This window comes from Narcine bancroftii, chromosome 4, assembly GCF_036971445.1.
Source record: "Narcine bancroftii isolate sNarBan1 chromosome 4, sNarBan1.hap1, whole genome shotgun sequence".
Classification (NCBI taxonomy): domain Eukaryota; kingdom Metazoa; phylum Chordata; class Chondrichthyes; order Torpediniformes; family Narcinidae; genus Narcine; species Narcine bancroftii.
The window spans coordinates 284,328,635-284,347,218 of NC_091472.1; the positions used below are offsets into that span (position 1 = coordinate 284,328,635).

Here is an 18,584-nt window from a genome sequence, read left to right on the forward strand (position 1 = left end):
TCTGTTTAAATAGTCATCATATGAGTCCCAGTTTGTATCTGATGAGGTGGTTTCAGCTTCGTCATCATTTTCCCACAATAAATCATCTGTGCCATCATTTGCACAAGAGATACCACACTTTTTAAAAGATTTTATCACAGTCTCTACTTTAACTTTGTCCCTTGCCTTGAGCATGAAGTTACACAGCGTATAAAGTGATGCAGAACGCATTGCCCCACCCTTTGTAAGCAGCTTTTCTGCACTCAACATCCATGTATTCCATTCCTCATGCACATTGTCTTTGAATGACTTGTTCAAGCAGACATCATGAGTTTGCAGTAGAAACGTCAAACCATTCGGGATAACAGCCATGTAAGTATCATGTAGTGCTAATCCACTTTTAGACTTCTCAGTTAAGTGGCTACAAAACATATCAAAGACCAGCAAACTCCATTCTTTGCATAAACCGCCTTTTCTACACATTGTCTATCCATAGTTTTACACCATTTTCATCCATCCATCCTTTTTCATGAAAATGTACAAAAATACCTGCAGAGAATTTCATTTTCAGTTTAATTTTGTGTTTGAAGATTACCATGAGACTTAACTTCATCCCATTGGCCCTGCATGATAACACCACGGTAAACCTGGTCCTTTCATGCCCTGTATTTCTGGTTTGCACATTTTTAACACCTTTCCATTGTACTGTTCTATAGCCCATCATGTCGAAATTCATAGTGGGGGGGGGGTGGTTTCATCTATATTTCCGATATTTGCCAATACAAACTGGTGATTCTCCCAGTTCCATATAATAAACTAGTGAAAACTTACAATGTTATAATCAAGATGTTTTTCGTAGTTTCTGTGAGTTTTTTTTTGTCACAATACCAGATTTTTCCTGTTCATGAAATGATTCCACCAGTGTAATGTAGCTTAAAAAATCTTTGCTGAAGTCTGGGTGCGACTTGGCCCACTGCAGTGCAAATGTTCTTATTTTATTTCAGGTGACTGTGTAGCAATCTTGCCTCTGTTCACGTCCCCATTCTGCAATGTAATTTTCCAACTCTGGCCAATGAGTGATTCCTTTTCTCAACCAACATTGTCTTTTTGGTATTTTTCTTAAAGACTTCTTCCTCCAATCTTTTACCAATTTCTCATATACATCAAATTTCCTCGCAACAGCTCAGTTATTGGTTTACTGGGCCATTTCTGTCACTTTCCACTTAAAAATTGCTTCATATTTTCATTGTGCATTGTGTCGGTGACCTCTGCAATAGCAGTCACCTCCAACTAATGCCAAGCAGATCAATCCGCGTGATCTAAGGGGGTTGACGTCTACTCCGGTCAACCGTCCATCTCAAACATCGTGAGCTTTGGGGGTCAATTTGTACGCCGATCAACGTGGCACCTCAGGAAGCCAGAAAAAGGCAGGTTTGTCTTGTACACTGAAATATATGGAAATATGGCTATATTATTGTACTTTTAAATAATTTCCTTATGAGGGGGTAGGGAAAGGGGGAGCTATTAATACATGTAGTGTAATTTTTGAACTTTATTGTTGTTGTATTAACCAAATGTTAAATATGTGTATGGAAAATTTAAATAAAGTATTTTGTTTATAAATTGTATTGGCCATTTTAAGTTTTATAAAATAAAAATTACCAAAGTAACATTCTGTGATAGATATTTGCAGCTATGAGATGTGAGATATTTATGAGCTGTTACTTTTATCATGTTCTTAAGAAGCAGTGGTCAATAATGTAAGTTAACATATTCAATAATTCATTATACTTTGCCAAACAAATTTGGAAAAGAATGACATACAGAAGAATTAAATTTTAAGGTATCATCCTTTTTCATATTGATAAATTTCACTGATCTAAGCATTTAAGAAAAAATCTTGTCTCAATTTGCTGCCTTGCCAGATTTGGCACTGAAACTCCCAAAATTCATCTGGAGTGCATTACTGATGTAATGGGATATGTCATTGTTCATCATGAAATTACTTTGTTTAACCTCTCACTAATTGTATTATTACCCTTGATTTAAAAAGTGCATTTTCAAACTGTTAGCATTTTGCAAACAAAAGTGAAATTTGTAAGAAGTACTGTTATGTTTTGTAATTGTGGTTTATGTCGCTAATTATTTCTGGTATTTCAGATACAGTAGTTTAATTGCTTCATTATCCTTGATAATGAAAAGCAGAGCTTTTAAGCTTTGAAGTTTTTTTTCTACTTCACAAGACTGGGACTTCAAAGCTTTGGCTGCCACTTCCAATAAAAATTCTGGCCCTTGGGAACAGTGTGGGGTTTGGAGGGGAGGTGGTGTGGGGGACGGTGGTCGAAGGTTTGGCTTGGCGTGGCATAAGAAGCAAAGAGAGTTATGTTAATATTTTTGCAAATTACGTTACATTTTCAAGCAGATACTTTTGTATATTTTTAATTCTGAAAAAAATATTTATTATGACTGGATAACTAGATACAGAACCCATTTTATTTGCATTTAAAATAATTTTAACAATTTAAAGTGGTCTCTTATTTGGTCATTTAAGATTTGTAATATAATAAGTCATCAAATTTAAACATTTTGTAAGATCAGAAATATTGTTGGTAGATATAATGGTTTATTGTAGCAACTAATTCTTAATGCATTTTCGTCACTTCAGTGGATAGGAATAAATTGTAATGCATTGTTGAGGAAGTGTATATTAGAGCTCTTTGACATTTTGAAAAGATTGATTATTGACATATTAAGTCAGGGTAAAAAGCTTTTACCTGTTGAAAAATGGCAAGATAGACAATTAAGTACTTTTATTCAGGAAAGGCTCTAGTAATGATCTAGTGTGGCCTACATTGTTGTTCAAGAGATTGTGGGTCAATGGCAGGATTAATCTCTATTTGGAGAGGCAAGGATTAATCAAATTAGCATGGCTTTGTTAAGGGGAGATTCTATTTGGACAGTTTAATTTTTGAAGAGGTAAATGATGAGGATAGTACACTTGATGTAATCAATGTGGCCTGTAGTAAGGCTTATGATGGCACTGCACCTGGTTCAATAGGCAAGAGCCCATGGGATTCAGGGCATTTTGGCAAATGGGATCCAGAATTGGCTTGATGATTGGAGAGGATGATGGCTGAGTGTTGTTTATATGATTGAAAGCCTTTGAGCAGTGCTTACTGCAGGGATTGATGTAGGTATCCTTGTTGTTTGTTACACACAAAATATGATTTGCAAGTTTGCAGATGGCATAAAGGTTGATTTTGTAATTGATGGTGAAGAGGGATCTTGGCTACTCAACCTTATTGAAGAATTAGCAAGATGTGAAATGTAATGTCCCTGGGATTCATAAAGCATTATATTTTGGGAAGATTTGTAAAGCTAACATAATAAATGCTAGAGCCCTAGAAAAGAATGAGGACTTTGGTATACATCTCCAAGAATCCCTGATTCTCAAGTTAAGGATGGCATCACAGGTAGATAAGAAAGATGAGTCTTTAAATCATCACTTTGCCCAAGGTCTTATAGAACCTCAAATGTGGAGACCCCCCCCCCCCCTCCCGATGACCCAGTTCAAGGGAATAGGAGGTTTAGATAGTGCAACCAAAGGTGTCCAGCTCATGGTTAAGGGAACCAGCCCTGTTTCTCTCTGTGGGAGCCACAGTGGCTGCTGTAGTTAAGGAAGCATATGGGATAATAACGAAATTAGCCAGGACATAGAATGCATGGAATTTATAACCAGTGGAGATGGACAAGGTGCAAGAAATGTAGAAAGGATTTGAGAGTTTTTTTTTCACCCAGGGAATGGCTGAAATCTGCCTGAAAGTTTGGAGTAGGCAGATATTCATGCAAAACAGGCAGTCCCCGGGTTATGAACAAGATCCATTCCTAAGGCTGTCTTTAAGTCGAATGTGTAGTTAAGTCAGAATTTGCTCATCACCATTACTTGCATTGGATTTACACTTTGGAGGCATGGTCATAAGGGTAAATAAGAGAAAAATCTAAACCAAATACAAAGTTACACACTCAGCAGTGACGTGATCTGACTTAAAATAACAGACAGTGTTCTCCTTCCTCGTGCCGACGAACTGCTGAAACCACATGTAGTCCTTTCATAAGGCTGACATTATTAACATGGGGACTTTCTGTATTTAAGAAATATTTAGATGAGCACTTAAAACACTAGGGCATGGAAAGCAGTGAGCTGAATGGTGAAAAATGTGATCAATATGGAAGAGTATGATAGGACTTGTTTCTATGACATATGAATCTCGGACTAGAAATTATTTTTTATCTGTCAGTGCAAGTTAGATTCATTAAAAAGACAATATTTAATATGAAAGAGGAACCGAGTTAACATTTCTACTCCTTTCTATTTGTGAGGGTCGCAGACAGAATTGGTAATGTTTTTTCTACAGATGTTGTCTGTGCTGTGTTTGGTGCTTTTATTCAATTTAGATTTCCAGTACCGTATATTTTTTAATTTTTCAGTATTTCTTTGGAAATGTTTTCTCAGAATTGATTCATGTGGTTGAAAGATTCAAATTATTACTCACGCACTTTTTTTATAGTATGATAAATTCAGAATAGATACTTATAAAAGGATTCTTTGATTTATTTTCCAATGCACAACTGCATTACATAATTTTACATGAGAATTTTGAGTCAATTGTGTATTAAGATTCTAATTTTGCTTCTTAATTCTTGTTTTTCAGATATACATCTCCAGACTTCTTGTATGTTCGGTCTTGGTTACCTTGTATATTTTTTGCTGGTGGAATAACAATGGGAAATATAGGACGGCAGTTAGCAATGGTAAGTGAAAGGGATTTTTTTTTAATGTTGACATCTTCAAAGATCTAATTATGTTGTCAAATGTTATTTCTTTTTTTAAATTGATTGTTGTGAATGAATTTTCTGGGTAAATAATTTAACTGCATCTAGAAACTATTACTTTAACCAGCTTAATTATATCAAAGATGAATAATGCAAACCAAAAGCCAACTTCTTTAACCTCTCTAATTTCTTGGGTTAAGGAGTTCTAGGATTTAGCACAACAATGACGGAGAATCAAAGATCTATGATAAAAGTTACAGGTCCAGAACCCCTTATCCAAAATGCATGGAACCAGAAGTGGTTTGGATTTTGGAACACCCTTTTAAAAAATCCATTCATTCACTCAGACTTAAAGGTGCATGAATTCACATTACAATACAGCCATACCTCGACTCACAGGGAACTGTTGCGTTAAACAAGAATGCGCCTGGATTCAATGTTTTTTTTTAAAATAAAACTAAAGCAATGTTTAACTTGTCTCTCCACTTGCTGGCATTGGTCACAATCTAAACCCATGAAAGCCCATGCATTTCACAGTTGTAACTGACTTCTCCCTCACGCAGAGACCCTGCCATGTAGTTAGTTTCTGAAACCTTGCCTTGTCAGAACTTGAGTGTGAAGCTGAGTGGTAACATGCCCAAGCAAAAGTTGAAAATATGAAATGCTTGTGCAAGTTATTAAGGAGGCTTTTACGCTGATGATCAACACATTTAAAATAAAAAACTTTGTGAACCCACCATCTACATTCGATCTCCCAAAATCTACTAAACCAGATCTTAATGACAAAATCGAAGCTTGTCAATATATGTACTACCCTCTGAATGACTTAGCACAAGGGAGTTTATCTGAAGGTAATAGTGATTTAATTTGGGTTCACTCAGACCAAGATACATTTGACATCAAAACAAATAATGATCAACTTACTACAATAAATAGTGCACTACTTACATCTGCTATGTCCCACTCTTTGATTGGGATTTCTGAACACTATGACACATTACCTTATGGGACCACGGACGAAGAAAGTGTCGGATTTTGGATCCTTTTGGATTTTGGGTATTTGGATAAGGGTACTGTTCTATATTGAGTTGCTAAGGCAATTGTAACAGATCAAGTAAAGAAACATTAGATTGTTCTGGAAGAAATGTAAATGAAAGTAACAGAACCATTGTTTGATATTGTTGGACTCATTGACATCCCTTGGTTAAAATATTGTTAGCCTAAAGTCAAGGTCCCATTCTTTGAACTTCATTGAAATAATGTATGATGATATCAGACTGGAATGAACCAACATGTCTACATATTTGGGGTCAGAATTAGAGATTAAATTGAGGTGTCCTATAGTGCTTAGCAGTCCCCGGGTTAGGAACAAGATTCATTCCTAACTCTGTCTTTGTTGAATTTGTAGGTAAGTCAGAACGGGTACATATGGTTCTTATTTAGCGTCAGTTAGTTATATTTGTCTTGGTGTATATTTTTACTTTTCTATGCATATAAAACTACTGGAGTTAATTTCTTAAAGTAAGCATCAAGGGAGGTTTGTACAGAGCTTTTAAAATGGTGCGTCACATTCTTCCTGGAGCCGATGAACTGCTGAAGCCACATGTAAGTATGAGTTGTCCATAAGGCGGACATTCTTAACCCGGGGACTTGCTGTATTCAACTTTATCCACTCCTAGAATCCTGCTTGGTGTATTGTTCGACACAGCAAGGAATGACTCTGGAGGAAAGCAGACAGATTCGAAAATGGAAATGTAAGGATGGATAATGGCTCTGGGATACAAACAGGCCATTTCCAAAATACAGTAAGTTAAACAAATTGAGAATTAAATCCATATTAGAGTAGATTGCAAATCTATTGGCAGTAGAACATGCCAATTTTCTTGTTCTTTGTTTTATATTATGGTCATACTTATGAATTGGATTTTGAATAAAGGTACATAAATCTAAATGCATCTAGACTTATAAAACATTACATCTTGATATTTCCTCTGATTACAGTATGAGTGCAAAGTTATTCCAGAGAAACCTCATCAAGATTGAAGTAATATTATGGAAATTCAAAGAATTCAAGTCGACAATTAGGAATCAGGACGAAATGCCAAATGAATGTTAAAAACTGTAAATAACAATTATAATGTAAAATTGCAGATGCTGCAGTTTTATATTTTTCTTATTTACTCTGCTACATAAAATGCAATCTGTGATTGCTGGTGGTATAAAAATGTTTTGTTAGAACCTATTGTGTGATTAATAAATGTGCAAGACCATACATCTATATGCTACTGGATTTATTTTTAATATATAGGTGTTTTTATTTACAAATGTGTAATCAGCATATGCAAATCTGAGACAAACCAATTTATTTACTCATTTGAGATGCTTATACAGCAGTATCCTGAAGTTATTAGCATAATTTAAAATATTTTGTAAAAATCTAATTTGTATTCTCATTTCACTAGTTGGTATGTCTATTTAGGAAGTTCAGGAGATTCAACAAAGTTTAAATTACAACATTATTGTTTCTGATTTTATTGACTATATGGATAATATTTCATGCCTTACTGGAGTCTTGCTTGTAGCAGAATTTTTTTTTCTCGATATTTTAAATATTTACAGATGCATGAAACTGCTTTCACCAATATATAGCGACTCAAGTATGATGTTACTGAAGCAAAATGCTATTTATTGATACTTCAAAAAAAAATTTCAGCTCTGATTTAATAATTAAAAAAAAAAGCAGGACTTGAATGTCTCCTTCAGCATATCTGATTTGCAGTTGAAAATTTTGTGGAAAAATTTTAATGTTTTATAGTATGTGTTTAGAATAAAGAAAATTATTTTGTGAATACACCTCTTATCAAAGCCAAATGTTAAATTAACAAGTTTAAGTTAACAAAAAGTTTTTGTGGTGCAGATTGTTTTTGAATTTTTTCATCCAATAAGGAGAAAATGCAAAATATTCCATTTTTAGTGGGAGGATGGTCATTTGGCATCTTGACTATGACAGACCAATTTATTTTGATTATTCCAAAAACAGTAAAAGTTTGCTGCTGCCCTGTAACTAAATAAAATATTTTATGTTTAAAGCCTTTCTTCTAGTTGAACAACATAACATTTGACGTTTCAAAGCAGTTGATAATGATTAAAATAATAAATGTTAAATTAAAACTTATGAAGAAAAAAGCTGCATGTTTGTTGAATGAATGTAAACAATGAGATTGTGTTTTTAATACACAAAAATGTGCTGTAAAAACTCAGCAGATCTCACAGTGTTCATAGGACACAAAGATCTATAATTAACCACTCGGCTTTATCCCTGTCAACTGTTCTCTACAGAATTGTACTCCTTACATCCCTATCTTGTATTTCGCTACATCTTTAAAAAAGAAAAAGACATTTTTTTATTGCTGTAGTTAATCTACATTGTAGCAATACTAGCATTTGAAGTGTCAATTGATAGGATTTGGAGATAGCAGTTACATGGATGGAACCTTGTTAATGCAGTGCCTTTAATCAATTTAACTAGAATTAAACAGTTGACTGAAATGTTCTTTATTCTGTTTTCTAAAGAAAATGCTGAATCGTCAATTTTCCAAAATATTTGAACATGCCATGTCTGGATTTTGCTATGTAAAACAGCAAATTTTCAAAACTTTTCAGGATACTGTTTAACATGTAAATGTGAAAGCTGACTGAATATTATTTTGTCAGTTAAAGTGGTATGATTCTGGGTTAAAAATACTGAAGCATTTTATGTGTACTTATGATGTAAATAGAATATTAACCATGAAATGCTTCAACGATGTTTGGATTGAGATACAGCACAACTCCGATTATCCAAAATGGTCTGGACTGGGCCTATGCTGGATAGATTATTTTTTGATAGCTATTCATTTTTTTTAAAACAGCCCAACTTGTATCAATGTTTAAACAATAACAAACAACAAGGGAACGTTTAATTCTCACTAAAAAAAAAAAGTTGGCTGCAAAGCTGCCGCCGATCCACGATCACCGATCCTGCTGCTGATCCTCAGGGAGACTTTCTGGGCCAGTGGAACACTCACTGGCGAGTCGTTGGGCTCCTATCTGTCTGACACAGGAGTTCCCAATGCCCAAGTCCAGACTCTGAAGCCTCCCCTAGGCCTATTTTACATGCACAGCGCGGGGTCCGGTTGGCACTGGGAGCTCCAGTGTGCTGAGGAGGGAGGGAGCGCCACTGAACCAGGGTCATGCTCCTGCCTGGGAGATCATTCTGTTTGATGCTGGGGCAAGGGATTCTTCCGACAGCTTGCAACTAGGAGACAGCAGCATGCAAATCGAGAGGGAGAGAGTTGGAGAGAAAAATCAATAGAGGAAGGTAAAGAAGAAATGGAAAGAAAGGGAAGGGAGTTGCTTGAAATGAGGACAATCATTGTTCTAATTTCACGTTGAGTAAATTTTTTTCAACCTGTGAGGTCAGTTTGGCACTGAAAAATTTGGATAAATGAGGATTTCTAATTTGTTTTGGGTATCTTCATTTATCCTAAACATTTTATAAAATTTCAGATAAACGAGGATTTTGGAGAATCTGATTTTGGATAATCTAAGTTGTACTGTATATCCTTAAAAATGTATAAGATGTTGGTGAGACCACATGGAGTTGCATGCAGTTCTGGTAGCCTAGGATGTAATTATGCTGGAAAGGGTGCAAAAAAAAAAATTTTTGCATGGGTTTTACTGGGATTTGAGGGCTTGAGTTATAAGGAGAGACTGGATAATTGGAACCCTTTTTCCCTGAGGTAGGAGGTTAAGGGGTGCCCTTCTATAGTATATAAAATCATGTGGGTTAGGAAAATCTACATAGATTTAAGGAGAAAAATTTAAAGGGAACATCAGGGCCAACTTTTTCCACCGTAGGCTGGTGAATAAATGGAATGAACTGCCAGAGGAAGTGGTTGAGGCAGCCACAATTATAATGTTTAAAAAAAAAACTCAGCAGGTACATGGAAATGTAAAGTTTACAAGAATATGGGCCAAATGCCATCTAATGGGGCCAGCTCAGGTAGCAACTTGGCCAACGTTGATCTGTTTGGCCAAAGGATCTGTGTCCATGCTGTATTGCTCTATTGGTATGATGTGTTTATTTTTGATTTGCCTGCATGCTTGCAAAAGTGCTTGAGATTTTGTTAGCCATGTGGTATCACATTGGTGGAAAATAGAGAGAAAATGTTCAATACTTCAAAAATAAAATGACATATTTTTCACATTAAATGTTTACACTGCAAATGTGGAATTTGTTCTAAATGCAGAAATGTATTTTTTGAAAAAATATTGCCATATTACATCTTGCCCATTAATATTTGATTAAATTACGGTAACATATTAATCTTTAATTACCATTCATTATCCAACTTGCCCTCATGTCATCAAAGTCATCCATTGTTTGGTTTTACAAATGCATTTAAATGACCTTTGCCGGCATTATTTTATAAACTTGAAAATACCAGCAGACTCTTGTTTTTTTTAAAAAAAGCTGAAACTGTGAAGAGGGAAGCTGAATTTACATTTGAAATCAGTCTGCAAATATTTCCTGAACTGAATATTTCTTAATTTTGATTTCTTACTACTTCTGATTTCTAGAGGCCTCATAATACCTTATCTAAATGTACAACTTTAATTTACATTTGGAATTCCTGCTTGGATATTTTTTTCCCCATTGATTAATTTTGTTTAAAGAACTTGTGCATCTGATCTAGTTTAATGAATGTGTACCTCTGATCCTATAATTAATAATCCAAATTAACATGGATCTGTAATTGAAATTGCACTTTTTCAATCTTCATCGTGCAAAAGCACATTCACCTCCTGATGCATTGAAGTAATTAATGAAATTGATACAAGGAAAGGGAGGTAAGTAAATATTTTCTCTCTGGGACTGAGGAATCAGATACTGCTGAAATCTCGCAGTCCCTTCACCATAAAAAGAATAAATATGTGTAATCAATTATGTTTGTAACTTGGAAGAAAGATTCATCGAGTGACTCTCATAATTGCTAGACATTCTAAGGCATTTTACTGCTGTATCCATAGTAAGTTTGCCAAGTTGTATTTCTGATCAAAGAATTTCACTTAGGTAAAATATGCTATTTTGTAGCTAAAATTATTGTGCCCCTGTCTTGGGTTAACTTGTACCTCTCACTTTGTTCGTTTTAGATTGGTCACAGTGTTTGAGCTACCAAAAGAAAATAGACACACACGCACCAAGAGCAGTTCCGTTTATACAAATGTTTATTACAAATTCAAAAGCTGATTTCAAACTACAATATGCAAGCCCTTCCCAACTATACTTATCAACGCCTGGACTGGTCCCAACTGCCGAAGCGAGGCAACGACTGCACACTTGTAGTAGGTTGTCGGGGCACCGGAAGCAGCTCCTCCACCTCCCCCAACCGGGACGATGGCTGGACTCTAGAAGTTCTTCTTGCTGAGAGATGTTGCCACCTCTCGGAGAGTCACAAACTTCAGCAGCGGGACCATGGCTTATATTAACAAAAACTGCTTACCCAAGCACCTATTCCCAGCACAGCAAGAAAGATAAGCAAGCAAGCTAGCATGCCTAGGCTTCTTTCGAATAACATAATTTTCAGCTTATCACTTTGAATACAATGGTTTATTTTGCATCAAGACTAAGCCTCTGGGGAGTCACGTGATGGAGTAGTGGCCGGACGGTGAACTCCAGCCCTCTCCAGAAAAGTCGGAAAAAATAAAGGAAAACACAAAGGCACAAAAATAAAAATTAAAGTAAAGTGAGTATAAAGGTGGAAAGAAGATGGCGACGAAAAAAGAAAAATTGAAACCAACGGTAAGAAGAGAGGAAGAAAAGACAACAGAAGGAGAAGGCCTTACCTGTTCGAAGAGGCCCGCGGTGGAGAGAGAAACCCGCTCCCTCAGGTCGGTAGAAAGTGGAGTACAAAAATGGCTCGCTGAGCCGAGTAAAAGTGCGCAACCGCGCATGCGCATGCAAAAAAACACACCGACAGGAGGGGGTGACCAGCTGGGGAGTCGATCTCCACAGCCGGCAACGACAGCTGCAGAACAGCAGCAGCAAGAGGAGAACATAGAAGACAACGAAAATAAGAAAGAAGAGAAGAAAAGGGCAACAAAGAAACAACAGATGGCCAACCCAGAGGAAGAAGAAGAGGAAGAGTACAGTGAAATAGAAGAAGAAGGGAAAGGCAAGACAAAGGATATACTTTCTCTTATTAAAGAATACATGGAGTCATTTAAAGAATGGCAAGCACAAGAATTTAATGATTTAAGAAGAATAAACAATACAGAAGAGAAAGTGAATAAAATAGATATGACATCAGAAATGGGAAAAAGAATGGACAAGGTGGAAGAACGAGAAGCAGCAGTAGAAATGGAGGTAGAGGACTTAAAAAAGAAATTAGAGGAATCTAATAAAAAAGTTAAAGAGACACAAGAGCTGTTAGCTCAGAAAATAGATATAATGGAAAATTATAACAGAAGAAATAACATAAAGATAGTGGGCCTTAAGGAAGATGAAGAAGGCAAGAATATGAGAGAGTTTATAAAAGATTGGATGCCCAGGATCCTAGGATGTCCAGAACTACAGCAAGAAATGGAAATAGAAAGGGCACATAGAGCATTGGCCTTTAAACCACAACAAAAGCCAAGATCTATTTTAGTAAAATTCCTAAGATATACTACAAGACAAAAGGTACTGGAGAAAACAATGGAGAAAGTAAGAGAGGACAACAAGCCATTGGAGTACAAGGGCGAAAAATCTTCATTTATCCAGATATAAGTTTTGAACTCCTGAAGAAGAGAAAGGAGTTCAATACAGCAAAGGCGATTTTATGGAAGAAAGGGTATAAATTTATACTAAAGCATCCAGCGGTATTGAAAATAGTTATTCCAGGACAGCAAAACAGGCTATTCTCGGATCCAGAGGAAGCACGAAAATTTGCAGAACAATTACAAAATAGACTGAGAGATGAAGACGTGTAACGAGAGTACAAAAGACTGCGAACTAAAAAGACACATAAGTTTTGAACTCCTGAAGAAGAGGAAGGAGTTCAATACAGCGAAAACGATCTTATGGAAAAAAACTATTCTCGGATCCAGAGGAAGCAAGGAAATTTGCAGAACAACTACAAAACAAGCAGAGAGATGAAGACATGTAATAAGAGTAAAAATGACCACGATTTATATGTATGTGGGTAAAGAGGTATATGTGTGTATATGTATAGTGTGCATACATGAATGTATCTGTATTTAGAGGAAAATATAGAGAGTATAGACAAGAATTAATAAGGGAAGGAAATGGAATAGAGGGAATAAGGAGGGAATTAAAAGAGTGACCTTTGTTACATATGAAAAGTGAAATCTTTTCGGGGGGGGGCTGTGTGGGGAGGAGTTAAGGTCACTGCAAAATCAGCTGACGCTTGCGAGTGAATTCGCAAATCCAAATGGAGAGGGGAGATGTGGTTGACCAACAAGGGATAAAGGACAACTCAGGAGGGGAAGGGGAGATTGGGGCTAAAGAAGTTTTAAATAGGAGAATAAGGAAAATGTTTGATGTTTTAGGAATGTTGTCTTATAAAGGTTTCAAAACAAGAAAACAGAAATGGATAAGAAGGAAAGGTAATGATGGAGAAACGGAAAGGGAAGATAAACAAAGTATAAAATGGCTACGTTGAACTATATGACTTTAAATATTAATGGAATACATAACCAAATTAAAAGGAAGAAACTGCTAAATTTACTGAAAAAAGAAAAAATTGATATAGCATTTGTGCAAGAAACACATTTAACTGAAGTGGAGCACAAGAAATTAAGGAGAGATTGGGTAGGACATGTAACAGCAGCATCGTATAATTCAAAAGCAAGAGGAGTAGCTATATTAATTAGTAAAAATGTGCCATTTAAAATAGAAGAGGAAATAATAGATCCAGCAGGGAGATATGTAATGATAAAATGTCAGATATATTCGGAGTTTTGGAATCTACTCAATGTATATTCACCTAATGAAGAAGATCAAAAGTTTATGCAAGATATCTTTTTGAAGATAGCAGATACGCAAGGGAACAACATATTAATAGGAGGGGATTTCAACCTGAATTTTGATTCAAATATGGACAAAACTGGGAAAAAAATTAACAGAAAGAATAAAGTAACCAAATTTATAATTAAATCGATGGAAGAATTGCAACTTTTGGATATATGGAGGAAACAACACCCAAAGGAAAAGGAATATTCATATTACTCGGCTAGACATAAAACATACTCAAGAATAGACCTATTTTTGTTATCAGCTCGTATGCAAGATAGAGTAAGAAAAACAGAATATAAAGCTAGAATACTATCGGACCATTCACCCTTAATATTGACAATAAAGTTAGAGGACATCCCTCCAAGAATGTATAGATGGAGATTAAACCCCATGTTACTCAAAAGGCAGGATTTTAGAGAATTTATTGAAAGACAAATTAAAATGTATTTTGAAATAAATACGAAATCAGTGAAAGATAAGTTTATACTATGGGATGCAATGAAAGCATTCATTAGAGGGCAAATAATAAGTTATGTAACCAAGATGAAAAAGGACTATAATCAGGAAACAGCAGTTGGAAAGGGAAATAGTAAATATAGAAAAAGAATTAGCAATGAAGGAAGATACAACTAAAAGAAGAGAATTGGCGGATAAAAAAATAAAATATGAAACACTGCAAACATATAAGGTGGAGAAGAATATAATGAAGACAAAACAGAAATATTATGAACTAGGTGAAAAAACGCACAAAATCCTAGCATGGCAGCTTAAGACAGAACAAGCTAAGAAAATGGTATTGGCATCAAGGAAAAAAGACAAACAAATTACATATAATCCAAAAGAAATTAAGGAAAACTTTAGAGAATTCTATGAACAATTATACCGAACTGAAAACGAAGGGAAAGAAGGGAAAATAGATGAATTTCTAACTAAAATTGAACTACCAAAGCTACAAATAGAGGAACAAAATAAATTAACAGAGCCATTTGGAATAGTAGAAATACAAGAGATAATTAAAAAATTACCAAATAATAAGACACCAGGAGAGGATGGATTCCCAATAGAATTCTATAAAACATTTAAAGACTTATTAATTCCGCCCCTCCTGGAAGTAATCAACCAGATTGATAAAACACAAAGCTTACCAGATTCATGTAAAACAGCAATAATTACAGTAATACTAAAGCAAGGGAAAGATCCACTCACACCAGCGTCATATAGACCAATATCTTTACTTAACACAGATTATAAGATAATAGCTAAACTATTAGCAAACAGATTAGCAGAGTATGTACCGAAAATGGTAAATCTAGACCAAACTGGATTTATCAAAAAAAGACGCACAACAGACAATATTTGTAAATTTATTAACTTAATTCATGCAGTAGAAGGGAATAAAGCGCCAACAGTAGCAGTTGCTTTAGACGCAGAGAAGGCCTTTGACAGAGTAGAATGGAATTATTTGTTCAAAGTATTGCAAAAATTCAGTTTATCGGAGAAGTATATTAATTGGATTTTCTTTCTTTGGCTTGGCTTCGCGGACGAAGATTTATGGAGGGGGTAAAAAGTCCACGTCAGCTGCAGGCTCGTTTGTGGCTGACCAGTCCGATGCGGGACAGGCAGACACGATTGCAGCGGTTGCAAGGGAAAATTGGTTGGTTGGGGTTGGGTGTTGGGTTTTTCCTCCTTTGCCTTTTGTCAGTGAGGTGGGCTCTGCGGTCTTCTTCAAAGGAGGCTGCTGCCCGCCAAACTGTGAGGCGCCAAGATGCACGGTTTGAGGCGTTATCAGCCCACTGGCGGTGGTCAATGTGGCAGGCACCAAGAGATTTCTTTAGGCAGTCCTTGTACCTTTTCTTTGGTGCACCTCTGTCACGGTGGCCAGTGGAGAGCTCGCCATATAATACGATCTTGGGAAGGCGATGGTCCTCCATTCTGGAGACGTGACCCATCCAGCGCAGCTGGATCTTCAGCAGCGTGGACTCGATGCTGTCGACCTCTGCCATCTCGAGTACCTCGACGTTAGGGGTGTGAGCGCTCCAATGGATGTTGAGGATGGAGCGGAGACAACGCTGGTGGAAGCGTTCTAGGAGCCGTAGGTGGTGCCGGTAGAGGACCCATGATTCGGAGCCGAACAGGAGTGTGGGTATGACAACGGCTCTGTATACGCTTATCTTTGTGAGGTTTTTCAGTTGGTTGTTTTTCCAGACTCTTTTGTGTAGTATTCCAAAGGCGCTATTTGCCTTGGCGAGTCTGTTGTCTATCTCATTGTCGATCCTTGCATCTGATGAAATCACGTTGCTCTCCATTGCAGGCAAAATCTTCGCTAGGATTCTACTAAATAGAATAATACCTAGTGTCGCTGAGAATATTCTCCCAGAATCACAGTGCGGCTTTCGCGCTAACAGAGGAACCACTGACATGGTCTTTGCCCTCAGACAGCTCCAAGAAAAGTGTAGAGAACAAAACAAAGGACTCTACATCACCTTTGTTGACCTCACCAAAGCCTTCGACACCGTGAGCAGGAAAGGGCTTTGGCAAATACTAGAGCGCATCGGATGTCCCCCAAAGTTCCTCAACATGATTATCCAACTGCACGAAAACCAACAAGGTCGGGTCAGATACAGCAATGAGCTCTCTGAACCCTTCTCCATTAACAATGGCGTGAAGCAAGGCTGTGTTCTCGCACCAACCCTCTTTTCAATCTTCTTCAGCATGATGCTGAACCAAGCCATGAAAGACCCCAACAATGAAGACGCTGTTTACATCCGGTACCGCACGGATGGCAGTCTCTTCAATCTGAGGCGCCTGCAAGCTCACACCAAGACACAAGAGAAACTTGTCCGTGAACTACTCTTTGCAGATGATGCCGCTTTAGTTGCCCATTCAGAGCCAGCTCTTCAGCGCTTGACGTCCTGCTTTGCGGAAACTGCCAAAATGTTTGGCCTGGAAGTCAGCCTGAAGAAAACTGAGGTCCTCCATCAGCCAGCTCCCCACCATGACTACCAGCCCCCCCACATCTCCATCGGGCACACAAAACTCAAAACGGTCAACCAGTTTACCTATCTCGGCTGCACCATTAATTGGATTAAAGCATTATATAAGGGACCATTAGCAAAAGTGACAGTAAATGGACATGTATCAAAGCAATTTAACTTAAGCAGGTCAACACGGCAGGGATGCCCACTATCACCTTTATTGTTCGCGTTAGCTATAGAACCACTAGCAGAATTGATAAGAACAGAAAATAATATAAAAGGGATAAAAATAAAGACAAGGAATATAAAATCAGTTTATTTGCGGATGATGTTATAGTATACTTAACAGAACCAGAACTATCAATAAAAGAATTATATAAGAAATTGAAGGAATATGGAGAAGTGTCGGGTTACAAGATCAACGTAAATAAAAGTGAAGCAATGCCTATGAATAATGCGGATTTCTCAAAATTTAAGAAGGAATCACCATTTAGATGGCAAATGCAAGCAATAAGATACCTAGGTGTACAAATAAATAAAAATCTCGGCCAACTATATAAACTTAATTATTATCCACTAATGAAAAAATTGCAGGACGATTTAGAGCATTGGAAAGATTTACCACTAACACTAATAGGAAGGATAAATTGTATTAAAATGAACATTTTTCCAAGGATATTATACCTATTTCAGGCATTGCCAATACAACTGACAGAGAAATTCTTCAAGGAGTTAAAGAAAATAATAAGGAAATTTTTATGGAAAGGGGGGAAACCGAGGATAGCACTAGATAAATTAACAGAATGGTATAAACAAGGAGGCTTACAACTGCCAAACTTTAAAAATTATTATAGAGCCGCACAATTAAGATACCTATCAGATTTTTATCAAACAAGGGAAAAGCCAGATTGGACCAGATTAGAATTAGATAAAATAGGGGAAAAGATACCTGAACACATATTATATAAATGGGATGAAAAATTGGTACAACATAGAAGTTCTCCAGTATTACATCATCTACTCAATATTTGGAAGAAGATTCATGTAGAAAGAAATAAAACAAATTATCAATTACCAAAACTAATATTGACGCAAAACAAGTTACTCCCTTTTACAATAGATAACCTTTCCTTTAGAGAATGGGAGAAAAAAGGGATTAAAAGAATAGAAAATTGTTTTTCAGGAAATAGATTATTATCCTTTGAACAAATGAAAGATAAATACAATATAACTCAAGATACAGCGCTGGCGTATTACCAATTGAGATCCTACTTGAAGGATAAATTAGGAAGCAGTTTGAGTTTGCCAGAGGGAAATAACTTTGAATATGTGATTACAGATACAATGATAATCAAAAGATTTATAACAAATATGTATATTAAACTGCAAGAAAAGGAGAATGAGGAAACAAATGGTAAAACTAAACAAAAATGGGAACAAGATTTAAATATAAAGATAAAAAAGGAAACATGGGAGAAGTTATGCTCTGGAACGATGAGAAATACAATAAATACGAGGTTACGTATGATACAATATAACTGGATACACAGGCTATACATTACACCTCAAAAGTTAAATAAATGGGACCCAACAGTATCTGATAGATGTTTTCGATGTACAAAAGAAATGGGAACAACAATTCATGCAATCTGGACATGTGAGAAAGTAGAAAAATTTTGGGAAGATCTAAATCAGATATTAAATAAAATAACAGAAAACAATATACCAAAGAATCCAGA

At 36.3% G+C, this 18,584-nt stretch overlaps 1 protein-coding gene across 1 annotated transcript in view; it reads left to right on the forward strand.

Moving 5' to 3' along the window:
* Positions 1 to 10,065, forward strand: part of insig2 (insulin induced gene 2) — a 30,098-nt gene extending 20,033 nt beyond the window's left edge. The window contains exons 5-6 of the mRNA XM_069935226.1: positions 4,692 to 4,791; positions 6,814 to 10,065. Of these exons, the coding sequence (XP_069791327.1) occupies positions 4,692 to 4,791; positions 6,814 to 6,855 (142 nt within the window). The 3' untranslated portion in view covers positions 6,856 to 10,065. The remainder of the gene's footprint in view (positions 1 to 4,691; positions 4,792 to 6,813) is intronic.
* Positions 10,066 to 18,584: the final 8,519 nt, after the last annotated feature.